This window comes from Acartia tonsa, chromosome 11, assembly GCF_053477335.1.
Source record: "Acartia tonsa isolate MP-2025a chromosome 11, ASM5347733v1, whole genome shotgun sequence".
Classification (NCBI taxonomy): Eukaryota; Metazoa; Arthropoda; class Copepoda; order Calanoida; family Acartiidae; genus Acartia; species Acartia tonsa.
Genome location: NC_137270.1, coordinates 18455937 through 18477207, shown reverse-complemented (window position 1 = coordinate 18477207; position 21271 = coordinate 18455937). Strand labels below are relative to the sequence as shown.

The 21271-nt window shown below is 35.4% G+C and overlaps 1 protein-coding gene across 1 annotated transcript in view; it reads right to left on the bottom strand.

Annotated features, from left to right (window-relative positions):
• LOC145332729 (uncharacterized) overlaps positions 1-20989 on the bottom strand; it is a 29040-nt gene extending 8051 nt beyond the window's left edge. Inside the window, exons 1-12 of the mRNA XM_080177773.1 lie at positions 20769-20989; positions 17633-17841; positions 16743-16813; positions 14565-14649; positions 14023-14100; positions 13005-13046; positions 11352-11409; positions 10556-10625; positions 9872-9963; positions 9342-9476; positions 8994-9088; positions 7821-7926 (exon numbers count right to left, since the gene is read on the bottom strand). Coding sequence (XP_080033899.1) covers positions 7821-7926; positions 8994-9088; positions 9342-9476; positions 9872-9963; positions 10556-10625; positions 11352-11409; positions 13005-13046; positions 14023-14100; positions 14565-14649; positions 16743-16813; positions 17633-17841; positions 20769-20809 — 1082 coding nt within the window. The 5' untranslated portion in view covers positions 20810-20989. The remainder of the gene's footprint in view (positions 1-7820; positions 7927-8993; positions 9089-9341; positions 9477-9871; positions 9964-10555; positions 10626-11351; positions 11410-13004; positions 13047-14022; positions 14101-14564; positions 14650-16742; positions 16814-17632; positions 17842-20768) is intronic.
• Positions 20990-21271: the final 282 nt, after the last annotated feature.

Here is a 21271-nt window from a genome sequence, read left to right as displayed (position 1 = left end):
TGAAAACTTTTCCTGCGAGTAAAATAAGCTTCAATGTAAAGGAGAAGCATATCGGTTCAGTTGATACTGATAAACATCCTGTTACGTTAATGTAAATATTAGTTTAAGGATAGTCTGTATAATCTCAGGGAGAAAGGAAACATTAGGCAATTTTTACAATAGTCTCCAAAGTTTTATAATGAAGTTTTCTTATTCGTTGGCTCAAAACTTTGGGGACTTTTGTCATATTTTGGTTGTAGTGTTGCAATTTTGTGTATCGTTATTAGGGATGGATAAAAATTTATCGGCCATTGTCTTATTCCTTTAGATCCTTGGTATAATCAACTGAATAACAGTTCCAACAACAAAAATTAAGATATTGCTTCGCTTTTTATGGACAAATATCCTGTTATTTTATTATAAGGAAAAAAAATAAACTATCTTAAAATCATCTCAGGACTCAGCGGTTAGCAAGATCCTACGGTATAGACAGACAGACATACATCATATCGGTTTAGCAGCAAACGAGATCCTTTGCTACAGACAAAAAAAACTTTGTATATCGACTAGCGGCTACGCCCCCAGCATCTATTGGCTCTGTATTCAAAGGGGAATGAATTAAAGCCTAAAACCTTCCCAGGACTTAAAATAGAATAGCCTAAAACCATCCCTCGACTTAAAATAAAATAGCCTAAAGCCATTACAAGACAAATATTAAGCTTACCTGAAATAGAAAGCCCAATCTGTTTAGTAGTTATTGAGATCTTAAGTTTCAGAACAGAAAGCCTTACTAACGTGGACAAACGCAGGATGTTTCGGACAAATGTCGGAGTGGACATTATATAAGTAAAACGCAGAAGTGTCTATAATATCTTAAAAATTAGGTTTCAACAACATTTGTTTAGTTATTTCTACACAGGTTAGGTTAGGTTAAGATATAAATATACAAATAAGCCCCCTGCAGGGGTTAGGCATATAAAAAAACATATTTGACAGTTGTAAACAATGTGAGAAAAAAATATGTTTTAGTTTAATGAAATGTTCTATCTGTTTCAAACCTTTGCCTTTCGATAGAACTTACCTACTTTGGAAAACTGTTAGACTGATTTTAAAATTTCAGTCTGTGAGAAAAGATATTCAAGATTTTTTTTTGTTTTGAAAGATTTTTATCTTATAAATAAAATAAAAGACACTCCTGCGTTTTACATAAGCAATGTCCACTCCGACGATTGTCCCATTCCTAGGTTTGTCCACTCCAACGTTTGTTTATGTTTTACTACTTTATATAATAGGATAATATGTATTCTTCTTTTATATTTCTCTTTTCTTATTCACTTGCAGCTGCGCTCTTTTTAATGTAAGGAGGCAGAAAAATAGCCTAAACCAATTAGGGGCTTAAATCTGAAAATGAAAAAGCAAAAAACCATCCCATGACCTATGTGAAGCTTCCCTTAAATGGAGAATTTAGTCAGTTTATGAAATTTTTAAGCTTCAGACCAAAAAAATACTTTTTTTGTTAAAAGAGAGACTTTTCTACAATTAGGGTTAGTCCTTTCGTCATTGCTCTTCTCATTAAGTTAAGCATGTGGTTTTCTCTGCTATTGTTAAAGATAGACTGTTGAGATTTTTAGTGAATATTCCCATGACATATGTATATCCAGTCTATAAATTATTTTGTCTGTCTCTCAATTATGCTTCAAAAGACTTAGGTTTCGTGATAATCTTTGAGTAATAGCATATTCTCTTAAAGTCTGCTCTATAACTTACTTTGTCTGTTTGTCCATTATATGATCCTTATTCAATATTCTATTTAACTAAAAAATTTCATTCTCTTAGTTTATTCTTTTTTCTTTATTTCATTATGTTATTATATTATTTATATTTATTTTATTAATTCATTATATTTTCATTATAATTTTCCTTTTTAAATGCGAAACTTTTCTATAGTAAGGATTGGTTCGTCCGTACGTCCAAACGGTTTGACGACATTTTCTTTAATTTAGACATGTTATAAATATCCTATCGATTTCAAACTTTGCAGAATGATTTCTATAACAGTTGGGTACAATACTATATTCATTACTAGAAAGTATGTACGTCCATTTTTTTTGTATAATATCATTGTCCCATTCATCTGGGTTTTGGAGTAATGTTTCTTAGGACAACAAGGTTTAGTATTATAATCAAATACTAAAAATAAAATTATGCCCTTTTACTATATTCTATACTAGCAGATTCGCCCCTAGCCTCTAGGGGCTTTGCCCCAAGAGGTGATAAAATTTTTTTTTGGCGAAATTCGTAATAGGACCAAGAAAATCTTCAGCAAAAAAAAAATGGGTGGGGATTTTTTTGTTTTTGGGGGGGTTGGGGGTATCCCACCCCCCAAGAAAATAGCCTAAAACCACCACAGGACCAGTAGGTATATTCCCTGAATAGTAGAATATAATCGGTCCAGTGGTTACCGAGATCTTAAGGACTGACAGACGGACAGACAGACGGACAGACAGACAGATTGATGGACAGACATCATTCTACTTTGTATTATAGATTTATGCTAATTTTAACAAAATTTATGTTTGACCTCCTGATTTTAGAGCTTTGCTTTTGTGAATGTTGTTATCCTTGTTATCTTGCTTTTTTTCCTTTTTCATAACCTATTATATAAAGTAGTAATCTTTTTTTTGTCTGTAGAAAAGCTAACCGCTGAACCTATATGGTTCTCCTTTACAGTGAAGCTTCTTTTAAGTTCATAGAGGGTTTATAATTATTTCGAGGGAGGGTATCTCCACCCTCCCAGAAAATTCACCCCAAGAAAAATATTACCCCATCCCCTCAAAAAATCTTTTTAACTTTTTAAAAGCAAAGCTTTTCTATATTAAGGATCAGTCCGTACGTCTGTAACGGTTAGCTATTTTTGTTAATTTAGGCATGTGATTCCTGTAGTAGAAAGGTACGATTTAGAAAGTCTATAATCATTATCAGAATATCCGTACGTCCATTTTAAGCATACTAATTATTAACTTAGAACAAATTTTTATGTATCAAAATTATCCGATTAATCTGATTTCTGGGATACTGATTCCTAGGACAACAAAATAGAATGTTATAAGCGAATCATATCTATAATCAAGTCCAAAAAATGTGAGTACGTCCTTAAGCATTTTCCTGCATGTAAGCAATTTCTCAATAAATTTACTTACAATTTTGTTTCGAATTTTAAATTTATGTTCTGACTATTCAGTTCTGACACTCTACATTATTAATGTTCATTAAACTTTTTTCTATCGTTTCAGAGCTTTGCTTTTATAAATGTTGTCATCCTTGTCATCCTTTTAAAACTTAAATTTAAAACTGTAGAGGGTCACATTCCTTCCTTACCTTAATGCCCTACCTTCTATAATGAAGGGGCAATACAATTACAGAGGCTGTACAGGAGCCATAAAGGGCCTATGTTATATAAATTAAGGTAAGGGGCGATGAAGAGGCTATGAAGGGGCTATGTTATATAAATTAAGGTAAGAGGCTATTAAGGGGCGATGGAGAGGCTATGTAGGGGCTATGTTATATAATTAAGGTAAGGGGCTATTAAGGGGCGATGGAGATGCTTTGTAGGGCCTATGTTATATAAATTAAGGTAAGAGGCTATTAAGGGGCGATGGAGAGGCTATGTAGGGGCTATGCTATATAAATTAAGGTAAGGGGCTATTAAGGGGCGATGGAGAGGCTATGTAGGGCTATGTTATGTAAATTAAGGTAAGGGGCTATTAAGGGGCGATGGAGAGGCTATGTAGAGGCTATGTTATATAAATTAAGGTAAGGGGCTATTAAGGGGCGATGGAGAGGCTATGTAGGGGCTATGTTATATAAATTAAGGTAAGGAGCTATTAAGGGGCGATGGAGAGGCTATGTAGGGGCTATGTTATATAAATTAGGGTAAGGGGCTATTTAGGGGCGATGGAGAGGCTATGTAGGGACTATGTTATATATATCAAGATAAGGATTATATAAATTAAGGTAAGAGGCTATTAAGGGGCGATGGAGAGGCTATGTAGGGACTATGTTATATATATCAAGATAAGGATTATATAAATTAAGGTAAGGGGCTATTAAGGGGCGATGGAGAGGCTATGTAGGGGCTATGTTATATAAATTAAGGTAAGGAGCTATTAAGGGGCGATGGAGAGGCTATGTAGGGGCTATGTTATATAAATTAGGGTAAGGGGCTATTTAGGGGCGATGGAGAGGCTATGTAGGGACTATGTTATATATATCAAGATAAGGATTATATAAATTAAGGTAAGAGGCTATTAAGGGGCGATGGAGAGGCTATGTAGGGGCTATGCTATATAAATTAAGGTAAGGGGCTATTAAGGGGCGATGGAGATGCTTTGTAGGGCCTATGTTATATAAATTAAGGTAAGAGGCTATTAAGGGGCGATGGAGAGGCTATGTAGAGGCTATGTTATATAAATTAAGGTAAGGGGCTATTAAGGGGCGATGGAGAGGCTATGTAGGGGCTATGTTATATAAATTAGGGTAAGGGGCTATTAAGGGGCGATGGAGAGGCTATGTAGAGGCTATGTTATATAAATTAAGGTAAGGGGCTATTAAGGGGCGATGGAGAGGCTATGTAGGGGCTATGTTATATAAATTAAGGTAAGGGGCTATTAAGGGGCGATGGAGAGGCTATGTAGGGGCTATGTTATATAAATTAGGGTAAGGGGCTATTTAGGGGCGATGGAGAGGCTATGTAGGGGCTATGTTATATATATTAAGGTAAGGATTATATAAATTAAGGTAAGAGGCTATTAAGGGGCGATGGAGAGGCTATGTAGGGGCTATGCTATATAAATTAAGGTAAGGGGCTATTAAGGGGCGATGGAGAGGCTATGTAGGGCTATGTTATATAAATTAAGGTAAGGGGCTATTAAGGGGCGATGGAGAGGCTATGTAGAGGCTATGTTATATAAATTAAGGTAAGGGGCTATTAAGGGGCAATGGAGAGGCTATGTAGGGGCTATGTTATATAAATTAAGGTAAGGAGCTATTAAGGGGCGATGGAGAGGCTATGTAGGGGCTATGTTATATAAGTTAGGGTAAGGGGCTATTTAGGGGCGATGGAGAGGCTATGTAGGGGCTATGTTATATATATTAAGGTAAGGATTATATAAATTAAGGTAAGAGGCTATTAAGGGGCGATGGAGAGGCTATGTAGGGGCTATGCTATATAAATTAAGGTAAGGGGCTATTAAGGGGCGATGGAGAGGCTATGTAGGGCTATGTTATATAAATTAAGGTAAGGGGCTATTAAGGGGCGATGGAGAGGCTATGTAGAGGCTATGTTATATAAATTAAGGTAAGGGGCTATTAAGGGGCGATGGAGAGGCTATGTAGGGGCTATGTTATATAAATTAAGGTAAGGAGCTATTAAGGGGCGATGGAGAGGCTATGTATGGGCTATGTTATATAAATTAAGGTAAGGGGCGATGGAGAGGCTATGTAGGGGCTATGTTATATAAATTAAGGTAATGGGCTTTTAAGGGGCGATTGAGAGGCTATGTAAGAGCTATGTTATATAAATTAAGGTAAGGGACTATTAAGGGGCGATGGAGAGGCTATGTAGGAGCTTTGTTATATAAATAAAGGTAAGGGGCTATTAGGGGCGATGGAGAGGCTATGTAGGGGCTTTGTTATATAAATTAAGATAAGGGGCTATTAAGGGGCGATGGAGAGGCTATGTAGGGGCTATGTTATATAAATTAAGGTAAGGAGCTATTAAGGGGCGATGGAGAGGCTATGTAGGGGCTTTTTTATATAAATTAAGGTAAGGGGCTATTAAGGGGCGATGGAGGAGCGATGGAGGAGAGATGTAGGGGCCATCAAAGTACAATGTAATATAAATTTGTGGAAGGAGCGATGAAGGGGCGATGTAGGAGCGATGGAGGAGCGATGTAGCAGTGATGTAGGGGCCATCAAGTTGCAATGTTATATAAATTTGGAGAAGGAGCGATGAAGGGGCGATGGAGGAGCGATGTAGGAGCGATGTAGGAGCGATGTAGGGGCCATCAAGTTGCAATGTAATATAAATTTGGAGAAGGAGCGATGAAGGGGCAATGTAGGAGCGATGTAGGAGCGATGTAGGAGCGATGTAGGGGCCATCAAGTTGCAATGTAATATAAATTTGTAGAAGGAGCGATGAAGGGGCGATGTAGGAGCGATGTAGGGGCCATCACAGTACAATTTAATATAAATTTGGAGAAGGAGCGATGAAGGAGCGATGTAGGAGCGATGAAGGAGCGATGTAGGGGCCATCAAGTTGCAATGTAATATAAATTTGGAGAAGGAGCGATGAAGGGGCGATGGAGGAGCGATGCAGGGGCGATGGAGGAGCGATGTAAGGGCCATCAAAGTAAGTACAATTTAATATAAATTTCAAGAAGGAGAGATGAAGGAGCGATGTAGGGGCCATGGAGGAGCGATGTAGGGGCGATGGAGGAGCGATGTAGGGGCCATCAAAGTACAATGTAATATAAATATCAAGAAGGAGAGATGAAGGAGCGATGTAAGGGCCATCAAAGTACAATGTAATATAAATTTCAAGAAGGAGAGATGAAGGAGCGATGTAGGGGCGATGTAGGAGCGATGAAGGGGCCATGGAGGAGCGATGTAGGGGCCATCAAAGTACAATGTAATATAAATTTCAAGAAGGAGAGATGAAGGAGCGATGTAGGGGCGATGGAGGAGCGATGAAGGGGCGATGGAGGAGCGATGTAGGGGCCATCAAAGTACAATGTAATATAAATTTCAAGAAGGAGAGATGAAGGAGCGATGTAGGGGCGATGTATGAGCGATGTAGGGGCGATGGAGGAGCGATGTAGGGGCCATCAAAGTACAATGTAATATAAAATTCAAGAATTAGAGATGAAGGAGCGATGTAGGGGCGATGTAGGGGCGATGTAGGGGCGATGTAGGGGCCATCAAAGTACAATTTAATATAAATTTCAAGAAGGAGAGATGAAGGAGCGATGTAGGGGCGATGAAGGAGCGATGAAGGGGCACTGGAGGTAAAGGACTATGGAGGGGCGATGGAGAGGCTATGAAGGAGCCATCATGGGGCTATAGTATAGCCTCTTATCATAAGAGGCGATATTAACGCCCCTTCAAAGGAGCTATTAAGAGGCCATGAAGGAGCTATAGCATAGCCTCTTATCATAAGAGGCGATATGAACGCTCCTTAAAAGGGGCTATCACATCGCTCCATATGATAAGAGGCTATGCTATAGCTCCTTGAAGGAGCTATAGAAAATCATCGCCCCATATGGAGCGATGTCATGGAAAGGACTATACCCCAAAATTCTAAACATTATGGGGACTATCTACAAGAGTTCAAGTACTTAAGACTGTTTGTTCTTTTTTAAAAGACGGAGCCTTCATGTCTCAATGTTTGGTGGGTCTGTCTTATTGATGCCAAATTGGCAAGGATTGAGTTAGAAATCGGGTTAAGGCGTCCAAAGAAAGGTCTTTATAGGCCCCATCAAAAACTTAGAACATAATTGATTCTATATACAGGTTTTAAAGTACTTTAGACAGTTTATTCTTTTTAAAAAAATACAAACTGTAAAAATTTGTAACAAAATATGCAATTCTCCACAAGGGCTAGGAATCGAGCTGTAGTGCTCAGGGGAGGTGAGTAGAAATCAAAATCCAATAGTGTTTTCTCATTGTCATTGCTTGGATATGAATTGGGCCAATTTTTGATAGTTTTTGACATAACTGTAGGGTTTATATCGAAAAGAGTGAAGCGATCGTTTTTTTTAACACCCTTTAAATTACTTCTTTACCTTGTTTTATCAAGAGACAAAGTTATGAACCAGAATGCAATAGTTGTGAGAACCACTGACAAGGGCAGCATTAATCCGCTCTTTTGTCCCAGGCTTATTCCAGATACTAAAACAAAAACAGATAAAACCAGGGTTCTTCGGGGATAAGAAAGTGTACGATTAATTGCATGTTCATCTCCAAAAATGCTTAATAAAATTTCCTTGTCTGTAGATTAAAGTTATTGGATCAAAAGTTTGGACACTTCTGGTCTTAACCAGAAATCAAGATTAAATAAAAACATCTTATGTTTTTGAGTTAACACATTAAAGGAGCATGTTTATACAGCTTTGGGTACCAGTATAATTTACATCTTTACCCTTGCCCCTACCCCCAATCTGAATAAAACAGATAAAAATTGGTCGCATCATAAATTGGATAGAAAATAGATTTTAGATTTTATCAGTGCTAATTTAGATTTCATAGATTTTGTGTCAAAATATTAACCGTAATTATCAATTCCTTTAATAAATGATAAAATCCAAGACTAAAATAAATTAAGTATAGAGTCTCGGCTAGCCTTTGAGGGCAGGATACATAGAGACAAAAAAATTTTCGTTTTACCCCCCCATTTAAAATTTACCCCTACCCTGGGGGTGCCGTAGGCACCCCAAACCATTTAGGAGGGGGTATTTCCCCCCCCCCCAAACAATTTTTTGGGGGTAAATACCCCCCCCAAAATTTTACCCCGGGGGTAAATTTTGGGGGAGGGGTAAACTAAATTTACCCCTGCCAACAGATTTCAGGGGGGGTAATTACCCCCCCCCCCCCAAGCAAATTTTACCCCCGGGGTAAAAATTTTTTTGGGGGGGGGTAATAAAAATGTTTACCCCCCCCCCCTTCAAATTGTTTACCCCCCCAAAAAAAGCTTGGACGTCTATGCATAGAGATCTTATTTATCGGCCCTTTGATAGCACGAATCTTGTCTGAAAGTCCTAACTGTGAATTGTAACGAGTTGCGCCTGTTTTGGTCCAAGGCATTCCCACTTCTCTAACTATTTATGTCATGCATTTGCCATAGTATCAGTAGGAACTATTTTAACGTTTTTAGTAATACGCGGTGTCAGACCGAGATTCCAACCTATTACCTTCTCGACAACGCAACAGTCGCAGGTTATAAAATGTAAAAAGCCAACCTATCCTATTTGTCAGTAAAGGCAGGAAAGCAAAGGATAAGATGAATTCAAATGCTCCAGCAGAAACCATCAGCAGATTGTTACTCACTCCAATACTGATATATGAATCAATTATTCATTAAACATCAAGACATCATTAAATTTTCTTGGTTGATACTTAAGGGGTGTTAATAAAAATTGCACGCTTCGCGCATCAATTTGCAAATTTAGTACCGCTGTCGCTGTTACTTCTAACAATTCAGGATATTAAGCTCTTTTTTTATAAAAAAAAATGAAGAAGGCTGGGACTAAGACAAATGGCGTTTTTTTGATTCTAGCCTTTATAATTTATTTATAATTTATAATTACCTTGATAGCCTAGTAGAAAGAATAGATACGACGCCGGCATTAACAGCAGCAAACATACAGAGACCAACACCAATATAATAATTGGTGTCTTTGCCAGTTATTTCAGATGAAACTGGTAGGTATTCTTCATCAAACCTAAATTTTTACATGGTAAAACTTCGACTTAATAAAGACATTTGATGGTGTTTTATATCAAGTTATGTCTTCTTTATTGACTATTTAATCAAAATAAAAAGCTTTATTATGATAAGGCAGTCAGTCTATAACTACATCGTACGTCTAATCTTCTGCCCTAAGTCGAAAATTCTACCAAATGACTGATGATCTTGTTTACTTTTTAATTTTAAGGCAGTTTTCTCTTCTCCGTTCCACAATTTTCCTCATAGAGAAAACTGTCATGCAAAATTTCAGTTTGTAACTACTTTATTTCCTTTATGTTTAGTTTTAAAAAGTGTCTCATCCGACTCCTCTTTTTACAACTGTTTTGGCATGTACATAATTTTCCCTATAGCCTTAAATTACTAGTATACCTGAGGGTTTGGTTTAGTGAAACTTCTCCAGCAATGATAGGTGAAGGGAGTTCAACAATGTCAGAATTATTCAGTTCGGGAATTAGGTCTTCCTAGATATAGAATTTAATACCATATTAAAATGTTGTTCTTATAGCTTTTATTCAAATCTTGATAAGGCGTAATTTTGTTTATCATCCTAGGGAATGTACATCAATTTAGCGACCCATGTCATTTTCCCTAAACCCCTAAACCATAAATAATTTTGACATGATGATTAGAAACAATTTGTAGAGCTAAAAGATTTTAATGGTCAGGATAGCCTTGCAATAAGATATAATTTTTTAAAGCAAAGCTTTCTGTCAGTCCGTCCGTACTTAAATTCGTAACGGTTAGCTCTTTTCGTTAATTAAGGCGTGTTAGAATTGTCCTATCGATTTCGAACTTTGCATATGAATAACAAAGCGGAGCAACTATATAATCGTAACCAGAAAGTCCGTACGTCCATTTAAAACATTCTGATTTTTATCTTTTTTACAACATTTTTGTATGATACCATTATTATTAAAATAGGCATGTTTGAATTATCCTATAAATGTCAAAATTTGCAGAAATGTCCTTTAACTGAATCCTATATTTACATTTTTTGGGACAAATTTATGTATAATTAGTATTGGTATTTAAATAAAAAAAAACATGTTTAACCTGATGTGTATTATCCCCAAAGATGAAAGGTGGTTGAACTACCAAAACGCTTCCAACAATCATGGCAAAACTAAATAAAAAATATTCGTTGGCTTATAAACCTTGGGTACTTTACAAAATTTTGAATAGTTGCCCAAACAAATCTACAGATGTACCTAGTGATTTTGTTTATCGTCATTTGTATGTATTATATTTTGTTATCAATATTCATTAACTAATTCCTCAACTTTCCTGGCATCATATTTATACTCTAGCGGCTTCGCCCCTAGCCTCTAGGGGCTTTGCCCCAAGAGGTGATCAAAAAAATGTAGGCGAAATTCGTAAAAGGACAAAGGAAATCTTCAGCAAAACAAAATGGGTTTTTTTTGTTTTTGTTTTTAAGAGGTTGGGGGCGTCCCACCCCCCAAAGAAAAGGGCCTAAAACAACCACAGGACCAGTAGGTATATTCCCTGAAGAGTAGAGATCTTAAGGGACAGACAGACGCTTGGTAGATGCTCTAGGCAAATTTACGCTATTTTAGGAGATAAACTGTTTTCCTTTTTTAAGGAAATAAGAATGCAGGAATAAATTAAAGCCAAAATGCAATATAAATCTAAAATAATATTGGGAAGTAGGTCATTTTACCATGAGGCGTTGCCCCCCAAAATCACGACGAAAAATCAGCTAGAATTACCAAATATGTATTCAAATTAATACAATTGTTTGTTAGAGCTGACAAGAATGGAGGGTGAAGGCATTTGAAAATTGGCTATTGTAATATAGAAAAATAAACATATAAAAAAGTTTTAAACTTACCTTAGAAAAACATTGAGAACAGTAATTCTTGTTTTGATCATGATTCTAGATATAAACACTAAACAAAAATACCTAATCAAAATGCATTTAACCCTTTACAGTCGGGCCCCTTGCCGCACCTTAATCAGTCGGGGGGGGGGGGGGCGTTCAACGCCCCCCCTTATTATCTCAGTTCCTATTAGAGCTAGAGGGCTAAATTTTTTTGTGCAAGTCCCCTGTTTGATAATGAATTTCCGACCTTTTATAAGTCTAAGTCAATTTTCGCTTCCTTCACCCTTTTATTTAACAACCTTTGTTTTTAGGTCCTTTTTTACTTGAAAATTTCAAACGGCTGTAATTTTCTTATTTTTGAAGCTAGAAGAAAATTTTTTTTCCAGAAAATGTTTATCTTTATGTAAATTTTACATTAGAAATATCAAAATATAAATTTCAGCGGCCGCAGCTGTACTTGGCAGCTGCCAGCCGCCGCAGTTGGCGGTCGGCGGGAAAACGGCGGCGGATCCTCATGAAATTTTAATACGTTATGTAGACTTGTAAGAAAAGCTTAAGTTTAAAATTTGAAGTCTCTAAGTCAAAAATTGCGGCCACAGGAGCCTTTTAAAGATTTCTGGAGACCTGGAGGATCAGGACCTGCAGGATCATACCTGGAACCTGAAAGTGACTTGAACACCTGTATTTCATATAAGGATGTACTACTAGAGGATTTTTAGTATTTTGGTATGATAAAATGCTTTGTTTTAGTCAAAAAAATATTTTTGCTCTTTACCTGGATGACCCTGCCATGTTTGCTGGCATCCTGTGCCCGCCAGGATGGAGATATTCAAAAAATTCCAACTCTCAGTTATGTGTCATACCCATACTTAAAAAGTCAAGCAGTTTGGGCTCTTCATCTTTCACACACAGAAAATGAGATAGAAAAAACCGGATGGGGGGGCGTTCAACGCCCCCCCCCCCCGACCGTTAAGGGTTAAAATAAAATACTATAGTAAAAGAGAGATTTAAAGGTACAACATGGAGTTACAAACATTAGAAATAAGGTAGAAAATGATACAAAACAAATAATAAATCTTAATCCAATTAATTATACATGATAATAAAAGTTTGAAAAATTAGGGGAAAACTATTTTTTTTGTTTATATTCATCTTGATTCATTTAGCAGTAGATTAATAGAGAATAGTCCCTTTCGTAACATCGCCACATAAGGGGCGATTCGTCGTATTTTTTAAAATGGCATTTTATAGGTTATTTTAGGTTAGGTTAGGTTATATTGGGTTAGGTGATTGCCCCACAGGGTTAGGTAATTGGCCCCGCAGGGTTAGAGGCCCCCGCAGGGGCTAGAAATATGAGAAAGGCTACTGTGAAAAATACGAAGAATCGCCCCATAAGGTGCGATGTTACGAAAGGGACTATACCCGATTAATATTATTGATTGAAACGTTTGAACAGTCAATTTAATGGACCAACCAATGAAAATTTAATAAAAGTCCCCAAAGTTGTTTATTTAACAACTATGAAAAATTTTTATTATTAAACTTTGGGGAATAGTGTAATACACAGCCTAACGTCCACTTCCTCCTTGTGTTCTATGCCTTTAGATTATGAAAGGGGCACAGACGCCAGTAATTAATATTACAATTTTTCTCCTTTTTTACCTGTGAATGCGGGCGAAGTAAAACAGAGAACAATCAAATCTCCTAAAAATGTCCAAAATTTTATATCCTAATATATAAAGTAGTAAGGATTTTTTAATCTTAAGTTTTCTATAACTACTGAACTGATTTAGCTCACCATTTATGGAAGCTTCACTTGAGTCCCGTGATGGTTTTAGACTAATTTCTGCCCGCTTCTTACATATTTAAGCCGCTAGTAGATAGAAAAGTAACAGTTAAAGGTTTGTGTGTCAAGGAGAATCACGAAGTTGCTTGACAAACATAGTTTCATACATCAGGGGCAGGTTTAAGGTTACTTTAAGGGTCAAGAGTGGTATATCACCCTTTAAAAAACATAGATCAGAAGTAATATAGAACCACTAAAAATACAGTAGAATTGCTTTTTCAGTATAGCTCGAAACCGGTTAATATCTGCTGCATTAGAACAGGTTCTCAGCAATACTGAAAAATTATGTATAGCTCTATAGTCCTTATAAAAGACAATTTTCTACGAAAATAAAATAAAATCAATAAATTAATACTTTAATCTTATGGTTTTCATTTTAATATCCGCGGAAAGCTGTATATATTACGATGCGATAACTATTAAGATGCGCAATTCTTTATCTAGGTAATATTAGTATTTTAGACTTTATTTAGGTGTTTAACTCTCTTTACCTATGGAATGGATATACGTAAATATTATGATAGGGTAAAAATTATTATCAATTTAGGTTGCTAACTTGAACATCACTCATTGGTAAGTTCATTCATGTGGGGAGTGGTTGAGATAAAGGGGTTCGATTGAGGGGATCGTCATTATAGCCAGCTACAAGTTTCACTTTTTAAGAGGACACTATAATCTGGTGTAAGATCTGTGTAATAATAAATGCATAACCCATAGACGTCCAAGGGGGGGGGGGTAAAGTGGGGATTACCCCCCAAAAAACGCATTACCCCCCTTACAAAATTTTTACCCCCCCCCCCCAAAAAAAAAAAGCTTGGACGCCCCTGGGATTACCTATGGGCATAAGTGGAATAGCTGCTAGGCATGAGAACGTTAGCGTAGCCATCAGAAATCCAAAGAATATCAGTTGAACTAAAAAAAAAGAAATAATAAATTAAGAAACAAGTATGACAGATGTTATATTGTCATAATAAGTTAAAGGAAGAGGGAGAATATGTGATTCATCATAAAAATCACGAAACATTTAAATTTTACATGCCTTTTGATGCATAATTGACAGAATTAAGGAACAAGTAAATTTTTTCAGCAATATCGTTACGGACGTACGGACAATTAACTCTAATATAGTGTAATTTCGCTACTAAAAATCAAATTTCACACATTGAAAGGTGTAACAATAAAAGCAAGGCTTAAAAATCAAACAAAAAAAGAAATTGAAAAAACAGTCCATGCGTAAAAAGAAGGAATTAGACATGAGTTTGGGATATAAAAACACTTTGGGTATCTTATAACAAAATTATTTAACTTAATAGCCTAAAATTAATGCAGATATCTTGACACAAAGTTTAAAAACTAAAGAACAATTATAATATTACCTATTACTGTTGGTGTAGGTTTAAAATATTTGGTAGTTTTGGAACATTTTCTTTCTCGAAAGAACAACCCTCCGAACATTACAATCTAAATTAAAAACAAAATTGCATTACAGTCCCCAAACTTGTTTAGCAAACGAATAAGAATTCAAATTTGGGGACTAGTGTAATAAACAGCCCAATATCCCCTCCCTTCCCTGGTTTAAATCCAGTTTTGTAATCAATCGACTTAAAAGTATTTTTGAAAAATGATACTTTGATTAAATTGGTAATTTAAAACTTGATATCTTGATTCCAGTGTTAACACTTCAGATAAAGAAAAAATAAAACTTTTATAAGCGTGGAAAATAGATTTATACAGTGGCAAAGCTACTATGTAATTCGAAATGTCCGTCAGTCTCAACTTAGATGGAAATACAGATCATATTAAGCGAATTTTAACTTATTTAATTGCATGAAACACTTTGCCTACTCTATAATATTTTTCAAACAAAAATATTGTTAACTTTGATAATGCTTATTTTTCTTCGGAAATTATTGATGTAAACTTTCGAATATTTTCCTTAATTTTGCTTTATTGAATGAATTTAAATACAATAGACTCATCATTTTTGAAAGCATGACTTTTCCACAATCTGTCTGCCCTCTTACTTTTATTATGTATTGTACAATACGATTTTTTGTAATATTATTGTTATGTAAGTGACTAGCGGCTTCGCCTCTAGAGACCTCTAGGGGCACTTCAGGAAGGGGGTTAAATTTAAAATGTTGGATTTTTTTTTTGGGGGGGGGAGGCGTAAATTTTTTCTACAGGTGGATTTCTCTTGAAAGTGTGGTGGTACCCTCCCCAAAATAGTTATAAACCTCCCAGGACCTATGATAAGCTACCTTGTAAAGGAGAACAATAAAAGTTCAGCGGTTAGATAGTTCCTTCAGTACAGACAGACAGAGAAACACACAGTAAGAGATCCTTTTAATTTATTATAAGGATTTTGTCTAACAGATATATAACCTTATTTATCTTTTTAAAAATGATATATTATAATCTATGTACATGATCGTTATTTGTACATAACATTGTACACTGTACAGTTGCTTTCAATGCATGGCTTTGAATTAATTATAAAACCTATCATATACGTATACTTATATAAAAGTTACAAGATCTGTGTGTGTGTGTCTGTCTGTACCGAGGGATCTCGCTAACCCTTTAAACAGACATAGCTCACCTTTACTATGTAACTTCATATAGGTCCGGGGACGGTTTTTAAATATTCATAAACACCACCACCCTCCCAAGAAAAATTGTCCCTAGAACCCAATCCCCCCAAACGGGGAAAAAATATTTTACTTTTAAAAACTAAAATTTTATGGGGGAGGGGGGTGGGGAAGATTGGCTTGCCGCCAGCGTTTAATAATTCATCTAAAACTATAAATTATCTAAAATGACTGTTGTATAATGTTTAGTTTATCTATAGTTGACAAATGCAATGCTAGTTAAATTTTATATTGTTCAGAGGCATGATATTAATAGTAAAAGTAGAGAGAATGTCTTGACCTACAAATAGATACTACAACTTATCTCAATGCACAGTTAGGGCTCAGGGGATTGATATTTTCTAGTATAGTGACAAATAATCAAGATCATAATCCCGTCCCCCTTGAGGTTAACGGTTAGCTATATAAACACAAAACGAAGCAAGGAAAAGGGCGGTTTCCCAGCAAAGACGTCCAATATATTTAATAAAATTTAAATTACCCCCCAAAAAATTTTACCCCGGGGGTAAATTTTGGGGGGGAGGGGTAAACAAAATTTACCCCTGCCAACAGATTTCAGGGGGGGTAATTACCCCCCTCCCAAGCAAATTTTACCCCCGGGGTAAAAATTTTGGGGGGTGTAACAATTTAGGGGCCATTTTACCCCCCTCCAAAAACGAATTACTCCCCCTTACAAAAAATGTTAACCCCCCCCCCAAAAAAAAAGCTTGGACGCCACTGGTTTCCCATCAAATGCCTCGTCCAATCAGTTGGAAATAGTTTTTGAGTCATTATTTTATCTTAGACCAGGATATATTGAGGGTAGTTGCACTACAAATATAGGCCCTTGCAAAGAAATGAGAAGTGGGGGGCTTCTGTACTCGCCAGGTATTTTTTAGGGAAAGTCCCAATTAATGTTTTTACCTGTGCTGCGCCTCTAACCATTGATATTTCTGTGGCTTGTAGTTCTCCCCATTTTATCACATAATTGTTTCCTAGAAAATAAAAACATAGTAATAGTTATTTATTTCATCGTATTATAGAAAGCTTTTTGGCGGATACCAAAATGAAAAATCAAAAGATTAAAAAAACTGTTTTTTAGACCTACGAGAACAAAACTGGTATTAATCCTATTATTTTTATTTTAATATTCATAGAATATTATCATTAATACGATGCTATACATAGTTTTAAAGTATGGATCAGAACCGGTTCTAATCCAGCGTATATTGCATTGTAGTTTTGGGTTCTAAATGATTTACTTCTTCAAAATTAGTAGGTTTTTATACTTTACAAATTTGATATTTCACCCTAAGAAATGATGATCTTCGCTTTTATAAATGTTTGTCATCCTTGTTTATTATAATTTTAACAAGAATGAAAACATCCATAAAAAGTGAAACAAAAAAAATATGGATTGACAAACGGACAGAGTGAATAAAGCAAATGTCCAGTGGTCATAAAAAGAGAAAGAAAATAAGAACATTAGAATAGAAATATTAAAAATGATAGAAAATCACGAAACTTATATTGAAAATATTTATACGTATTTTGTTGCATGGCCCTTGGACTGGCAGACAAAGTAAGTTGTATATTGGAGTTTTTTTTTGTAAAATGCAACCTTCACAAAATAAAATCAGCAATCTATCTCCAATAGTTGCCGAGAAAATCAAAAATATGTAAAATCATAAATACAGCTGCTTTTCCTTTCAGAATAATGGCAAGAAAAAAATCAGAAGTTTAGCTTTAATAGCGTTACGGATTGACGGACAGACAAAGTGAATTATAAAGTAGCTTCGCTACTAATAACCTACCTAAATAAGTAAAATTTGAAATCATAACCAGAGTAATGCCCAGCAATAGAGATTTTCTTGACACAACCTCCTTCCCTTCCTCGATACAAGGTCTGTCCAGGTCAGATTCTTGGATGTAAGGACTGTCCAGATCATTTTCTTGCATGGAGGAGTGTCTTCGGCAGGAGGATAAGGACTGTCTTTTCAATTCTTTCGTCTTCATTATTAGCCTGAAATAATTGTTTGAATGTGATTTATTTTCTAATAGCCAAAAAACTTCTCCCTATACATGGGGCAACTTAAATGAAAATTGTAGAACGATCGGTCTAGCCGTTTACGAGGTCTTAGCAGACATACAAACATACAGATAGACATACTGTTATTTCAGCATTTAGGATATGAAAAGGGACAATAATAACACTAATAATATTTAAGATGAACAATAAACAAGGAAGACAGCATTCTTTTGTTTTCCTTATAAAAAAAAGTAATAATTGTACATTCTATATCCGCGGAAAGCCGTTTATAATACGATGACAGAAATAACTATTAAATTCCAATAATAATATTAAAAATAAATATGATGGAAATAAATTGTGATCAATGCTAAGCTAGAAATATATGAAAGTTATCAATAAAACAATGAAATTTTAATTTTCAATGAAACAAGGATGACAACATCCATAAAAGCGAAGCACTGAAACGGTAGGACAAACGGACATTAACACTTGTATAGTGTCTGAGCTGAATAATCAGAATATAAAAGAATCGAAACAGTCAAAGCAAAATTGTAAGTAAATTTGTTCAAAAACTGCTTGATACGGGATAATGTTTCTGGACATACTTACATTTTTAGGACTTGATTATAGAGTTGCTTCGCTTATACTATTGTTCTTTGTTGTCCCATGAATCAATATACAAAAAATCAGATCAAACGGATAACTAGATCACATAAAAATGTGTTGTTAAAAAAGTAGAAAAATCAACATGTTTAAAGTACGGACATTCTGGTAATGATTATAGAGTTGCTACGCTTTCTAAATCGTACCTAACTACTACAGGAATCATCATGCAAAATTTGAAATCGATAGGACAATTCTAACCTGCCTAAATTAACGAATAAAAGCTATCTATCTCGGACGGACGGACGGACGTACGGACGGACCGACCCTAATTATAGAAAAGCTTCGCTTTTAAAAAAATGACTAGTTTAAATGCTAATTATTAATGAATAATGTTCCTTTCTCCATTATAATATTAATACAAAGTTGTTCACTATAGAAAGTTTACATTAAAACTACGGACAACAAATAGCTGACACGAGTAAAAATACCCTCGAAAAACCACAGGGATATAGAAATAGTTATCAATTGCATCGGATTGTAGATAGCTTTCCGCGGAAATCCTTATACTAAAGTAACAGGATGTTTGTCTGTTTGTCTGTATGTCTGTGTGTCTGTACCGAAGGATCTCGCTAACCGCTGAACCGATCGGGTTCTCCTTAACAGGGTAGCTTCTCATAGGTCCAGGGAAGGTTGATCACTATTTTTTTGAGGGGTGGGACACCCCCAACCCCCCCAAAATGAAAAATAACCCCCCAAAACAAAAACAAAAATTAAATTTTTTAACTAAAAAAAATCATTTTAATCTAAAATAAGAAATTGGGTTATCAAATTCGACTTAAGTGCCACATACTGGAAAGTGTTATATTTAGAATCATTAAGAAAAGAAGATAGCTTGTATTATTATTTGTAAAAATAATAAATCTACACTTTTTATACTAGAGCTCAAGTGCTAGATTACAAATAGACAATGGTTGATTAAATCTATATATACCCTAAAGAGTAGATTCCGATCGGTTCAGTGGTTACCGAGATCTTAAGGGACAGACAGACAGACGGACATCGTTCTACTTTGTATTATAGATTATTTATCTCTCCCATATTCCCTGAAATGTGTTTAGTTAGTAGACACAGAAGAAAAGACAGCTCACATACACGATGGTGTGCTTTTACTTCCGCATATGTATCACATTATAATAGTTATATAATTACTTGGATGTTGCACCAGATGTTCCACCCATCCATCCCATTTACTTATTTACCCTCCTACAGAATAAAGGAACTGAAAAGAATAGAAGTACATATTGGCAATTTAAATTGAAGACAAATTTTCACAACAGCACAAAATGTCTCTTCATGAACTAAATTTTACTAATCAAACATTGTACCAACGACACTAAATGGGATTGGGGGAAAGGTTTACTCCACCCCCATATTTTTTTTAAAGATATATTAGATACTTCCTTAAAATAACATTTGAAACAAAAGAATAAAAACAAATGAAAAGTTTGGGCATTCTTGTTTTGTACATCCCCTCTTTATTATAGGCTGCTAGCGGCTAAGCCCCTATTGGCATCTAGCAGTATTTTGGAATAAAATGTTTTCTACTCCAGTGGCAATTTCTTGTAGCATTTTAAAATATTTTTGCTATTTCTTTTTGGGGGTTATTTCTCTTGGGAGGGTGGGGTACCCACCCCAAGAATGGTTATAAACCTTCCCAAATAAAAAGGAGAACCATATATGTCCATTGTTTAGGGATATTTTTGAGTACAGATAGGCACACACACACTCGAGTCCTGGTACTTTTATATAAGGATTATTTTTTATACAAATATGAAACACTGAAATTATTTTAAAATATACGGAAGTGGATATGCACCCACAAACACACACACATGTAATATGAACGCATTATATATAAATTTCTGGAGGTCTAAAAGGAACAAAGTGTAAAAAAAGCACTTCCTTGCAATATTTTAGTGCAAGTTTTATTAGGAAAGCTTGTAAAATAAATTTCTCTAAATAAAAGTAACAACATCTGTTTCTATGTCTCTATCTGTCTGTTTCAAAGGATCTCTAAAACCGCTGAACATATACGTTTCTTTACAGTTTTAAAAGCTAGCTTTCTTTACAGTGCAGTTTAGATCCAAAAAGTTTATGGGAGGGTTTTTACTATTTTGGGGAGAATACCACCTTCCTACCAAGATAAATCACCCCGATAATGAAATTTTATGAACAAACAATTATAAAAATTTATTTCAGTTTCATAATTTGTATTATTATTAAATCATAAATTCACATAGAATATCTCTCACATTCTTAATATTATTCCACTCCAGTATGACTTCGAAACCATTAATGGTTCTCAGTTATACTAAAAACAATCACGTATAGCATTGTATTTTCTACGAATGTAATACAAAACTAGTCTTAATCGTATACTTTTCATTATAATATCCGCGGAAAGCTGTCTTTAATACGATGCGATAAATGATTATTAGAACACTAATATTCACACTGGTAACTGTAAAACTAAAACAGGGTGGAACATATACGTACACCAGCGAGTGGAGGGGTCAACACAAACAAAGGGTGGGTGGGAGAGTCATCAGCGGTGGTGTAAGGGTCAACATCAGAAAGTAAAGGAAAAGTATAAAATGATTAAATCCGTACATTAAAGTAACAGAATGTCTGTCTGTCTATCTGTAACGAAGGATCCTTGTTAATTGCTGAACCGATAAAGTTCTCCTTTACCGTGTAGCTTTTCATAGGTCCTGGAAAAGTTTTAAAAAAGATTGGGGCAGGTTATCACTTCAAT